This window comes from Parus major, chromosome 8 (genome assembly GCF_001522545.3).
Source record: "Parus major isolate Abel chromosome 8, Parus_major1.1, whole genome shotgun sequence".
NCBI classification, from domain to species: domain Eukaryota; kingdom Metazoa; phylum Chordata; class Aves; order Passeriformes; family Paridae; genus Parus; species Parus major.
Window position 1 is genome coordinate 10,109,869 of NC_031777.1, and position 13,733 is coordinate 10,123,601.

The 13,733-nt window shown below is 40.5% G+C and overlaps 2 protein-coding genes and 1 long non-coding RNA gene across 5 annotated transcripts in view; 1 reads left to right on the top strand and 2 right to left on the bottom strand.

The window, feature by feature from the left end:
• Positions 1 to 9,346, bottom strand: PRPF38B (pre-mRNA processing factor 38B). The gene is made up of 6 exons (XM_015635848.3): positions 8,980 to 9,346; positions 5,665 to 5,733; positions 5,245 to 5,396; positions 5,101 to 5,161; positions 2,324 to 2,547; positions 1 to 2,071 (listed from the first exon to the last, which is right to left on the bottom strand). The coding sequence occupies exons 1-6, from the start codon at positions 9,256 to 9,258 to the stop codon at positions 1,216 to 1,218; spliced, it is 1,641 nt and encodes a 546-aa protein (XP_015491334.1). The 5' UTR covers positions 9,259 to 9,346; the 3' UTR covers positions 1 to 1,215.
• A 2,792-nt stretch (positions 9,347 to 12,138) lies between these two features.
• Positions 12,139 to 13,504, bottom strand: LOC117244812. Its single transcript, XR_004498596.1, has 2 exons — positions 13,363 to 13,504; positions 12,139 to 12,379 (listed from the first exon to the last, which is right to left on the bottom strand). It is a non-coding gene; the product is annotated as an uncharacterized LOC117244812 (long non-coding RNA).
• The window catches only part of HENMT1 (HEN methyltransferase 1), a 9,759-nt gene continuing 9,471 nt past the window's right edge, over positions 13,446 to 13,733 (top strand). The window contains exon 1 of one of the 3 annotated variants that reach the window (XM_015635861.2): positions 13,446 to 13,464. The gene's annotated coding sequence lies outside the window, so the exon portion shown is untranslated. Of the gene's footprint in view, positions 13,465 to 13,501; positions 13,518 to 13,545; positions 13,643 to 13,733 lie in introns of those variants that run through there. The other 2 variants (XM_015635860.2, XM_015635853.2) reach the window with 2 other exon arrangements.

The window sequence follows — 13,733 nt, forward strand, 5'->3', positions numbered from 1 at the left end:
TACAAAGGAATTAATTGAGAGTTTATTCCAGATGGTGCTCCTCACTTAGTATACAAGTCATCAAGAATAATCTATGAAATAGACTTGGACTTTAATGATACCATCTTTTTCTATAATGCATTTTGGTTTTTGCTTCTAACAACCTGTTTAAAAAAAAATCTGCCAGATGAAATGTTCAGCACAAACTGTGATCTTTACTATTTGTAGAAAATATGAATTAAAAAAGGACACTATCAGTTAATTCTTATTTTAAATGTTTACACTTATAAAAATGCTTTGGAAGCTTGAAACTGAAATCCTTTGTAATATTTTTCTTCTTCCTACCTCCCTCTTTCCATCTTAAATGCCTTTATTAGCCCAGGATTATGAGAAATGACAGTGCAGCTGTTTAAAAACATTAAAGGACCACAAATGGATAAACTGTGTTTTTAAGAAAAAAATAGTGGAAGCCTACATGGATTTTCTTCAAACAAATAAAATGCATAGATGGCTACGGTACTCATCCGTCAACCTTTACAGTGTCCGCTTGAGGTAGCCTTTCTACAGAATTACTAAACAAGCTCCAACATAATCTAAATCCTTGCATCAAAAGCACTATCTCTGAAAATTCACTCAATTTAACACCACTGGTGATCAACATAATACATTTTAAAAGTTTTGGACAAAACAGCAGGTACAGTGGACATAAATGTTAGTTCTAAATCTGCAGCCCTCAATGTACATTGTACGCACATAAATATCTCAGCTATAATACACATTCCAGATCCATCCCTAAAAGCCATACTATTATGGAAAGCACAGCCATGCTAACTTCAGGATACAAACCATAATTCCACGTCTACAAAAGGAAAGTATAATTAGTGGCAGTTTATTGCCTCATACAAATTTAACCAACATGGCAACCATGCCAAAGGAATGAAAACATTTTCAGGACATATGTACAGACTGTACATTTCAGAAACATCTGAACAATAAAAATGCAAGAACAATCTCCGCATTACAAATTAAACTAAACAAATGGTTTGAAACCGTCAATGCATTGAATGGGTTTACAAAGGCACTTCCCTACCCAAAATAGGAAATGACAATCTGCAGCCTAGAGGGAGGTTGGAGAAGAGTGCTCATCAACTACTGCACAATCTCAACTTTAAGAAAAAATAAGCAGGATTTAATCAAACATTTATAGGATTCAATGTGATCCACTTCTGAAAGAATTCACACAGTCTCATCTTTGTTTTTCTGTTGCTTTTCTTGGCTCTCTCGTTCTGTACTTTGGCTCCTTCGTCGATCATGTTTGTCAGAATGGTCCTTGCTATCACTGTGATCATGTTTGTGGGAACGTTCTTTGCTTCTGCTACGCTTCTTAGATTTTTCTTTGCTGGGACTCTGATCTCGTTTTCTTGATTTCTCAACACTATCTGTTCTTCCTCTGCTTCTGCTTCTACTTCGTTTATTTGACTTCTCTTTATTTTCATTTTTATGTTTACTTGATTTTTCTTTGCTCCTGCTTCTGCTGCGCTTACCTGTATTCCTGCTCCGGCTCCTACTCCTATGCTTTCTTTCCCGGCTCCGACTTCTACTATGCTTTCTCTCTTTTTTGGAATCCCTCTTGTCATCACGGTGTTTTTTCTCATCTTTGTCATCCTTGTGTCTTCTCTCCTCTGTGTCACCCTTACTTTTCCTTTCTTTTGACCTTTCTCTAGATCGATCTTTTTCCCTCTCACTAACTCTTTCCTTATCATAATCTCTCTCTTTTTTCCGACTCCGTTCATTTTCTTTCTCTCGTTCCCTATCCCTGTCTCTTCTATCTCCTTTCCTGTCACGACTTCGACTCCGGCTTCTGTATCTGTCCCTGCTTCTGCTTCGCCTCCGTTCTAGTGAGCGATCGGTACTTCGAGATCTCCGTCTTTCTTTTTCTCTCTCCTTTGCTTCACGTTCTAATCTCTGCCGTTCTCGTTCTCTTTCTAGTTCTCTATCAAAACTAGATGATCCGTGGCCTTCCCGATGGTGACTTCTGCTTCTGGATCTTCTGGGTGACCTCCTGGGACTGATGGATCTTGGCCTTGGAGACCTTTTAAAATAGAAGATATTCTATATGAAACACCTCCTTCAATAGTTAAGAGATACTCTTTTCAATTTATACTTTACATACAGAGCTTGTATTTAATCATAAATACCAAATATCATCTGATTAATTTAATCCGACAGCATCCATAAGCTCTTGCCTTAAAACTTATCCCAGTGAAAAGACAACACGTTGCTGGTAATAAGTAGTTCAATATTGAATTTTTAACATTCAGTTTCAAAATAATGTTTATGTGACCTTGAACGTCTACGTTCTGCATGCCGGTCTATTTCTTCCATCCCCTCCTTGCCATCTTTCTTGATTTTTCTAGGTCTGCTTTTAATTTGCTGGTCAATGGCTTTCTGGACTGGCACAGGAATTCTTGGAAACAACGTGGAAAACCATTCAAGCTTAGTGAGGAAGGAACGAAGCATCTCCCCTATGGTCATAACGCAACCCCCGCCTGCCTTCACATCCAGGTCCTGCAAAATACAAGCAAAAAATATCCTGATGGTCAAAAATATTCTTTACTGATTAAAAAAAAATAATGCTGCTACATTACTGTCCTATTGAAGTCTCATGATTATGAAAGTTTACTTGTCTCATATTCTAATACATTTCCTTAGAGAAATTCAAACTCTGCACCCTTTTGATGTGGCAGAACGTTACAGATAGGGAATGGGACTTAATATATATGCATGCAGGCACATACTAATCCTGCAGCCATCTGGATGGTAAGGGACTGTCGATGAAGAGATTAACGCAAAATCCCCTTACACGGTCTGGTTATATGGTATGAACTTGCATTGTATTTAAATACCACAAAGTTGAGAAGTCCTCTGAAACTACATTTAACACTCCATTTTGTGGATGTACAACTGTGTACCATCATACCCAACCCTGTGGCCTAAATAATTTATGAACTACATCATTGCCTATCTAAAAATGATCATAGAAAAACCTCTAGTACAAAATGGCATCCTAACAGAATTGGAAGCAATAGCAAACCAACTGCCATGAAGCAGTGAGGTTTCTAATTTAGAAATATGTAAAAAAATAAATAAATGAACAAATAATTGGAAACGCATAATCCATGATGACCATTGTCTCTGAAAAGGGTCATTACCGCATGAAGGCCTTCTTGCTATGCCCTCTCACAGCTCAGGACATGTTAGTCAGCTATTGTCAGTCCCAAACCTATAGTGCAAGCACACAAGGAAAGTGAGATTTGTTATCTAAACAGGAAGAGAAAATCTGAACGTAAAACTGCTTGCACTCACACACATTTAAGTGTTCAGATATACAGTTTTTCCAAATATAATCGCTGCAGAGATCTAAAGAAGAAAAAGAGGAGTTAAACGTAGCACCTGGAGAGTACGTACAGTTAAACAAAATAAACATAAGAAGCATTTTGAAAAGTAACTCTGTGTCCTGGGAAGGTTTTCACAGCAGCATGACAAAAGATGAACTGCTTCCACATATTTAAGAACTGGAGGGGAAAAAAAAATCCTGTAGGTTTAAATAATTCCATATATAAAAATTTGCTTCATCCTATTGAGCTTGAGCAGGACTGACAAGAAACTTAAGCAGCCCCAAACAGTTTTTCTACATAACACAAAGCTACTGATAGCAGCTGGGAAATAAACACTAAATCCAAAAATATAGTGGGAGATTTTAAACAAGTAATTATTTTAAGAAATAAACACATCTTGATACCCAGTATCAGCAAGAACTGAAATGTGCTTTGAGTAATGAACCAGTTAAGACCTGCACAATGCATTGTACTTGTCACTGTTTTACTGTCCTTGGAATTGACTTTGTAGGACCCTGAGAATGAAGCTACCCCAATCCTTCTCATAAATTACCATCCAACGTTGCAGAGAAGTCATATTAGCTAGCCCCACCTGGGGGAGAAGGCCATTACACTGATTCAAGCAAGAGTCCAATTTGGTTTCATGTTTTGTTCAAAATCTACTCTAGCAAGGGTTTACCTACTAAAATTACCAGCCGTTTCCTTTGCTCAGTGTTTTTGATACTTAGCATGAAAGAAGACATTTAAAATAAATATACTGCATTGCAGTTAGACACAGGTATAATTAACGCTATTTTTAATAACAGTATTTGGACATCATTTGCAATTACAACATTTGAAATTTCTTCAAGTAGATGCCTACTGTCAGACCAAAGATGGTAAGTGATCCTTCTCGATCTAGTCTTAAATTTAGAATGTAATTTAAAACCTGCTCAATAAATACAAATTGCAGCACCATGCAGCAGACTGTGTATTCAACTTCATAGACCAAGAAACCTCACCCACCAGTTCCCAGCTGTTTCTCCAAACAGTAAATCAGGATTAGGATTATTAAAGGTATTCTCCTATCTGACTGCATAATAATACAACTTTACTGAATTTCTTCAGTTAGCAACTCATCTCTTTATCTGCCCCATTAACAAACACGTTAATGTTCCAGAAATAATGCCACCTTATGCAGTAATCAGGCTTTTTGCTTCACCTCTGAAGAAATCCTGGGTTTAGTTCCAGGACATGAACAATAACCACAAAGATTTCTGGCACTATTTTCCAAGGTGCATGTTGGTTTCTACCATATAGTTCCCACTCTCTTACATAAGCATCAATTCTCCTTATCCCAGCAATAAATAGATAATACAAATTTAGCACTCTCATGACTTCCTACACCTTACCTAAAAGTAACTATTTCAAAAAACACACAGAAGACACATTCACACAGCCTGCTGTCTGCATTCTGATTCAGTACACCTGTTCTACATGGCTTTGTAAATCTGACACAGTAACATCTAAACCAATGAAAAAATCTGTTAGATCTTCAAAATCTAAGAGAAAATACCCAGGTCACAGCTCAAACCGTTTCCTGCACTAATTAACGTAATAAGATAACAAGTACATAACACTGTAACATTCAAACTACAGAAAACCTCATCAATCAATGTTTAAGCCTAAAGTAGTAACATGAAAAGAAACAAAAGAAAACAAATTATTACCCTCGCCGACATACCTCTTCATCATCAAGAAAGGATTCAAACCAGTCCCATAGATCTGTAGGTGGCTGTGTGTACCTTTAAGCACAAAAACAATATGAAATTTTAATACATCTTTCTGCATATTAGATTAGTCATTAGTTGATGATACGGATACTTACCTAATATACATAAATCCAAGAGCCCTAATATATGGGGAGTCTGTATGAGTGATAAGGCCCATCACTTGCTTACGAGTGAGCTTCAGCGTAAATAATTTGTAGAGCAGACAAAAAGCAGTAGACACAATTCCTCCGGTTCCAACACCACGCACCTTTCAAAAGCAGAAAGTTAGGTGAGGATGCATGAAGTCATAAAGACATTATCCCAAACCTACAAAAGAATATGAGAACTAACACAGGATAAAATCTAAACCTACAAAGATGTGGAAGAAGTAACACTACTTACATCCACAGTTTTGGAAGTGAGAAGAATGTATCTACTCTTTGTAATAAATATTTTATATCTAGAGACTTTTATCTATGCTGTGGAAAGTTATTTACCAGACAGAAAAATTTAAGAACGCACGTACTTCTACTTACCCCTCCACACATCCCTGTCTGGCCTGCTGTTTTTCTGCTGCCCTTTTCCCATGGTTCCACATGTGTAACCTGAAAGGGTGAGGACAGGAAGGGGAGGGTGGAAAGAAAGAAAATTACAATTACAACCTCCACAATGTTTAGGTGACTACACAAGCATGATTTAACAATGGATATCCCAAACCAATCTTAAAAGACTGTCTTCTAGCAAATTCAAGATCAAGTCTGATCTGTCATTAAAGCAAAGCACTTGGCTATTTTAATTACCACATTAATAAATTACAGCCAAAATCTTGAATGAAATTTAAAACAAAAAATCCCATAACCCCAAAGGAAACATCCATGCTTATTCTATACTCAATGTACATTCAAATACTTTATGACTAAACCCCATCATTACTATCTCCTTGGGTGATTAAACAACTGCCTTTATTTAAACCATCTCCTTACACGTTTAGTGGTAACTGCTGATGACAGCTACAAAAGTCAAAATATACAGTCTCATATTCCTAAGTCTCATTTCTGAACTTCACTAGAGGTTTCTTTCCTTTATCACTTACTACTAGGACAAAAGAAATATTTCTCAAGGGTAGTATTTTAACATAAAGTCAGTGGCTTTTTTCTTAGACTACAATGATGTTCTTAGATAAAATAATTCCCAAGTACAAACAAATAAAATTTGCCCAAGACAAATCTTGTGAGATACATTTAGGGATGAGCATATACAGTTAACATACACAGTTAACACCATTCCCAAAACTTGACAATAAGAGTAATAAACAAGCTCAGAACCAAATAACTGTCTATCCTACACTTGAAATTCTGAAATTCAGAGAAGCAATATCTGGCTCAATAAACAAGTATATTTCCTAAACACATCAACTTAAAATATATATAAAAGACAAAAAAAGGATACAATGGTGTTGCACCATAAACACTGTATAACAAAATATGCAATAAAACCAACTATGTACACGATCACATGAAACCAGAAATACACTAACAGCAGAAGTTGCTGAACTGTTTGTTTGGGTTTTTTACAGTTGCTGTCTTTGCCAAACAGGAAATATGAGAGATACCAATACTGTAGAATTCAAAATCCACTATGACTTCCTGTACTGTTAGCGTGAGAAGTTCAGAAATACTACATAAATAATACTGCATATCCTGGTTATACGGTAGTGCCTCTCATAGCAAATAAAAAGTATTTTTTAGTCAAAGGCATAACACTATCACAAATGCCAGTCTTCAACTTTTTAAATAACAGTCAACATAAACATGTTGGTTTTGACAAGTATGAAAACAAACAACAAAACCCTAAAAACAATATTAAATTCAAAAAGGAGCATTGAAAGTTTTGATCCCAGAAAGACTGTTTTGTATGCTTAACTTGTTGGAAATACACAGATTAAATGAAGCTGAGGACATGCACATGGGTGTTACAGTCAGGGATAAAGAAAGAGGAAGTCCTGCACTTCATAGATACAGAACTGAAACAGGAGCCCAGAATTACAAATCAATTAATTCAATTATCTGGACAAAATCCATATCTTCAAAGATGGTCCTTATCACTAGCTGCCTGTGTGACTTACAATCACTTTTCCTGATCCAGCACCCATCATTCTAAAATTTTCTAGAAGAGCCACTTGTTTCTTGGACAGACAAATACACTTGAAAATACAACTGCTATGACAGGTATCATGTTCATTAAAAAAAACAAACACCAAAACAAACCAAACCAACAACTAACAAAAAACCCTACAGCAATTATTCAGGAATCTTAAAACATGAAGGGAATTCAAATCTTAATATCAATGAAGCAGCTTAACCATCAGGTTATCTTCTCCCTCACAGCCATTACTCGTGAGTAGGGGGCCAAGTCTCCTCTTTATTTAGCATGCAGTTTTGAGTCACTAACTGTCAAGTTCAGTAAAAAAATCAGATCAATATGCAGATTTTTAATGGCATGTCAAAATTCTTCCCAAATGTAAGATAAAACCACTTTTGGAATGAAACAGTAGGTCAAGCAAATGAATTGAGCTACTGCTGTTGAGCTCTACCAGTACAAAGATGATGAATTGCACCAAATACTTTTCAGTGCATCTGTAGGGGTTCACTTTAAAAATAAGAATAAGTGCTCAAGTTTTCTGGAAATATGTTTCTTTCATCATTTTTTCATCTCTAAAAATCAATTGTGTAAGTAAACTCTGCTACTTTCTATTCAGATAGTCATGAGTCTCTCACACACGCAGCATGTAGTAAATTAACTGGAGAGATGCTGCCGACAATCTGTTACACTAAGCATTAGGAGAAATAAGTAATCAGCTCCAAATGGCAGAGCACAGGCAGAGAAATGCTATCTTTACGTGAAAAAGCAGTAGCATAAGTAAGTGCAAACTGCTAAAAATATCAAAATACTGTGGTGGAGTTATTTTTCACAATTATAGAGCCTTAAGTAACTGGATTTGGCTTGGATAAATGAAGCAAAAAAGGCTACCTTTGCTTTTTATTTTATTTATTTCAAATATACTGAAACCTACTAGCTGACACAGTAACATTACCAAGCAAAATCAATTCAACTGAGAAAATACGCCAATAACGACCAAAACATAGGTGACTAACTGAATTATCTAAGCTTGAATTATCTAAATTTTGGTGTCGTTATCAGAACAAAGAAAGTGGCTGCGTTGATTAGCATTAATTATGCATACCTCTACCTGGGAGAGTGGCTTGATGGAAGCCTCGGTGCAAAACTGATTCAATCCTGCTAACAAAACAAGAACCGAGACATAGGTGCCCTGATACAGATCATTCATCTCCCCAGCACATCCTACCTAACGCCAAAGAGAAGCGCTAAAACGAACTCGTGAAGTTGTAAGTTCAGTTTCGGAGGAGGGAATTCTAACCTGGAACGGAGAATGAAAGCCACACGCAGACACCTACGGTCACCACCATCCCTTCTGTGTGGTTACACGGCGTGCTGGCGGCTCCGCGCTGCGGGGAGGGCCGGTCTCTGGCAGCAGCAGCAGATCTGCGCCCTCCCCGCTCTCTCCGGCTGAAGGCGCAGTCCTCAGACGGCCATTTCGCCCCCACCTCCCCGGCTCACGCTGCCCCCTTCAAACCCAATTTACAGCTCCGCAATTCCAAATCCGACGCGGAACACGCCTCCTTGGTGAGGCAGAGAGGGCTGAGCCCTGGATTCCTCCAGTTCAGCAACAGAACCGCCGTTTACCCCCACCCCTAACCGCAAGATAAGGGACGAAAAGGCGCGGGCCGCAAGCAAACCGGGCCCGGCGCCAGCGCGGCCCGCGGGCTCACCTTGAAATAGATCTCGTCCACCACTTCGTGGTAGGTCTTGAGCTCGTAGAGCTGCACCTTGAAGTAGGGCGACGAGAGGATGTTGGTGAGGATCATGGGGTTCAGGTTCATGGTCTTTTCGTTGCCCCACAGCGGTAGCACGTTGCCCTGCTTGCCCGAGGCCGCCGGCTTGGGGCCCCCGCTCTGCAGCGGCTGCTGCACGGGCGGGACGGCGCCGGGCGGGTGCTGGGCCGCCTGCTGCCCCTGGCAGTTCGCCACCGCGGGGCTGTTGTTGGCCATGGCGGGTCGGCGCTCGGGGCAGGCAGGCCGCGCACACGGAGCGGGGCCGGCGGGCGCTGCCTCAGCCCCGACAAGATGGCGGCCGGGGAAGTGACGGCGGCGCCTTCCGGGGCCGCGTCACGGACCCGCGGGGAAAGGGAGGGGCAGCTGCGGAGCCTTGGCGCGGCCCCACTCGCTGACGCCCCGGCCTTTTTCCGCGGCTCTTCCCGCCCTCGACTGGCCTCGCTTCGCGGCAGCCCGGGGGCCCGGCAGGCGGGACATCACCGCCAGAGAGAGCGAAGGGGGCTCTGTGGCCCGAAGGGGGGCATCTGCTGATACCGTCACATGGAGGTTAAGCCACCGATTAAAAAAAGTTGAAAACTGGTCAACTCGGTCCCTTGTCCTTGGTAATGGGGCCAGGGCACAGCTGGCGCTGGCCGCTTCTGCCTCCACAGCAAGAGAAGAGCAAAGAATTCGTACAATGACTTGGGTTGGAAAGGAACCTTGAAAACTTATCTATCTAGTTTCAACCTCCTGCCATGGGCAGGGATGCTTTCCGTTAGACCAGGCTGCTTCCAGCCCTGTCTAACCTAGGCTGGAAGGGATGGGGCATCCACTGCTCCCCTGCTGGGGAAGGAAGAAATGTTAGGCACGTTCGGTGTGCTGGAGCCCTGGAGGGCAATGACGGCCCGGGCACGGCCCAGCCTGTTCACTTCATGCTAATGCTGGGTACGAGGCTCACTGCTCTGGCCAGAGCAGCTTCTAACCCGTCAGACACCCAGAAAACAGTAACTGCTCCCTGCTGCTCAGTTTCAGCTCAACAGCTCTTTTTAAAACTATGCAGTCCTACATACAGACTTGGAACAAGAAGAATTGGGTTAAACAGCTAAGACAGAATCACTGTCAACATACAATTACTAACAGAAAAAAGAAAATCCTCTGGTTTTGCCTGCAAAAGAAAAAAACCAAAAACCCCAAACCCAATATAACTAGTCACATATTCTGGTGTCAGTCTTCAAATCTAAAGTACACAAAGGAGACTGAAAGTGTGATTTAGAAGACTTGCCAAAATATTCCAAACATCAAATGACAAGTTTCGTGAAAAAACAAACTAGTAGTTCAGTGAAATGTCTGCAATCTGGGCATAATGTCTAAAGTGCCCAAGTATGTTCAGTTGTACACAAGGGCTCCCTATCGCTCAGTGCATCAGGAAAGAGATACAGGGAGAAGCTGGTATGAAATCATCCATGGGAATAGCATCTCTACATGCTAAAGCTAACCCAGATTTTCAGTTTAGAAAAGAGGAGATAAATACTGCTAGAAATAACAGGAAAATACCTTCACTCTTCATTACACATTGAAACACTGAGAAACAGTTTATTTTCATTACCCTGGCCCTTCAAGTACATTAGAGTTTGTAGTGCATCAGGAAAGTGTTATCAGGGCCCTGGCAGTTAATGGTTTCTCCAAGCTGCCTGTTCTGCTATCGAGGCTTTTCACTCCTCTTTTCTAGAAATAACCACCAGTCTCCTTCTGGACTCCTCTTCCCATCTTGGCTGATTTCCAAAGACATTCATAAAATCTTCATTACTTGCATGGCTCTACCATATTGATGCAGTAAATACCCATTTAACAATCTCAGATCAGAGAACTAATAACAAAAACTAATTCCAGTATTGTCTTTATAGTAGTGAACTTGTTCTGGAGGCAGTTAGCTAGTGCAGTAACTTATCTTTGAACATGAGTGGTTTTGTTATTGTTGTTTGGAGTACTTCCTTAATTTTTATTGTGTAACCACTTCAAGACAGCCCATACTTCCGTTATAGTTTATATTGCCATAATTGTGTTTCCATGCATTTACCTTTTCCAGTTGGAATATTTAGCCAAATATGTTCCAAACCTCAGTATTTTTTACTCTATATAAGATCATGTTTTTATACTTCTTTCACTCTTTGGTGGTGATGCTGAAACCCCTCATATAGTTGCAACCTATAAATCCATTTGCTCCAAATTAGATTTTCTTCCCTCAGGCATCCTGGCTGCTTTTATAGAGTACAGCCAAATAGAAAAACAAAGCTAAACCAAAAACCAAACCAAAGAACCTCAAAACGAGGTGTTTTTCACTTGCAAACAGCAAGAAACTATATATATTTCTAAAAGCTCAAGAATGTAATTTGTGTGTAACAGCAGCTTTGCTTCTCATTCACCTATATGAATTCTTAATTTTTTAAAACATGCCAAATGTGTTAATTGAAGCTGAGAAGAAAAAAACTAGTACTTCAGTCACTAAACATCATCTGAATTTAGGCTGAGAGGACTGATTGTTAGCTCTTGAATTACAGATTAAGCAGTATTGCTGTATGTATATTCCTGTCAAATATTAATATGGACTAGTGTCTCCTGGCAGCAGTGCTGTATTAAGTTTCTTTTGCTATCAGATTTAATTATATGCACTGCAATTCTATGGGAAAAGTACTAGAATTGCATACAGCTGCCTTTCTCATTCCAGTTACTGAAGGAAACAAATGTCAGCAGTTTAGGATTTCTTGACTGACGACTTTATATTGTGAGATGCTTTTATTCCAGTATAGCCGTATCGTTTGTTTCTCTGTGTAGAGTGCAAAAGTAACAGGCTTCTCTAAAAAACCTGCTTGATTTGTGGCATATTGAGCTAACACAATCTGAGTATTCAGTCTGAAATTATAGACTGTAATGTGAAAATTAACTTGGAACTGAAGTTTCCAACTGATCTCATTGACTTGGACCTCCTTTAAGTAGGGGGTAAGGTAACCTCTAAAGGTCCTTTCCAACATAAATTATTCTACGATGCCTTGAGACTGTTAAGTAGATGTACCACTGCATAAGGGAAAAACAAGACAAAACAAAAATTTTAACCACAACTAGACTAAACCAAAGATTTTATTTTTTTTTTCAGTGAGAACATAGTAAAAAACCCAAAACTTAAATTGTGTGATTTAATGGGGAAAAATTAGAAGGATTTTTCAATACTTTATCCAGCAAGTAGATCAGACACCCTGGAGTCAAAGCAGATTTTCCAGCTCAAAACTCCAAAGAATGCTCATTCTCTCTTTCATGTTGCCAGTCTTCCAAATATTGGCTCTCCAATATCCAATATCATCACCTAATATGGAATAATCAGAAAGCATATATCTGTAATTATATTGTTCATAGTGGAGAATTATAACAGCTGATAATTCTCAAGGTTTCACTTATAGTGGAACATTTTGGGGTGAATTCTTACAAACTTTTAGGAGGACATTGTGGGAATTTACAATGTGTTATGAATTAATTTTTACTGTGAACTTTACTACTGTTCTCTGTACTTATTTTGTTCTAAAGAATCCATTATAGTGACTTGTAAGTAAAATTCCACAGGATACTAAAATCCATAGAACTGTAAGCTGGTAAGTGAAATACTTCTATTAATAAACTTTCTCTCCGAGGTTAAAAAAACACCACTTGTGCAGAGTTTATAGAATTATGTAATTGAGATATAGGTACTAAGTTATAGTTCAGGGTTAAACAATTGCTCAACAGCCAAAAGGAGAAACTGTGTGTTCTGCCTAGGCCATGAAACTTAAAATGTTAGCCAAGAGTTGTCAGATGCATTTCCAGTATATTTTGAGATCTTAAAGGACATTGGATTATGATCTAACCTATCTAACAAATCTTCGTCTTCACTGCCACCAGAGTCCTGCCTCCTTTTAGGTCCCAGGTCTACACTGTATCTTTATTAATAACAGCCCTGCCCTGTGATTAGCAAACGCTTTACTGCTGTTAACAGAAGAAATGGAACATTTAGAGCCATGCTTTCCTTTCTGCAGCTACGCAGCTGCCTGCTCACTGAGAGACAAACTTGTCCCAGTGTGGAAAATACCCAATGAAACCCTGCAAAATACATCGAGTTTGTGCTCTCTACCTCTCTCACCCAGAGAGGGCTAGTTCACTACATACAGCAACCAGCACAAGAGCGCGTTTCCCCTCTGCGGCGTAGCAAACACGGCTTTAGACAGCAGCGCCGCGAAGGACTTGCACTGAGGAGCGGCGAAACTTCTGGAGTTTAGTCTAAAAAAAGTAGGGACACCGCTGGCCACCGCCAATCACCTTTTAATTACGCTGAAGGAGGCTGGCACGGATCAGTACAACAGGTGGGCCCTCGGACAGTCGCTGCCGCTGGTTTATCGTCTCGCACAGAAGGGCCTTGTGGTACATCCTCCGCCCTGAGGGCTGGCACTGAGCGCTCCCGGCGCTCCCCGGAGGTGCCGCACCCCCGTGGGGGCGGCCGCTTGTGCCGGGCGGGAGCTTGCCGTGGGAGAGACGTGGAGCGGGAGGCGTGTGGAGCGCCAGCACGGGGCAGGGAGCCGGGAGGCAGTGGCTGTCGGGGGTGGGGAGCCGGCGGGGTTGAGGCTCGGGGCGGCTCAGGAGCCGGCGGGGTTGAGGCTCGGGGCGGCTCAGGAGCCGGCGGGGTTGAGGCT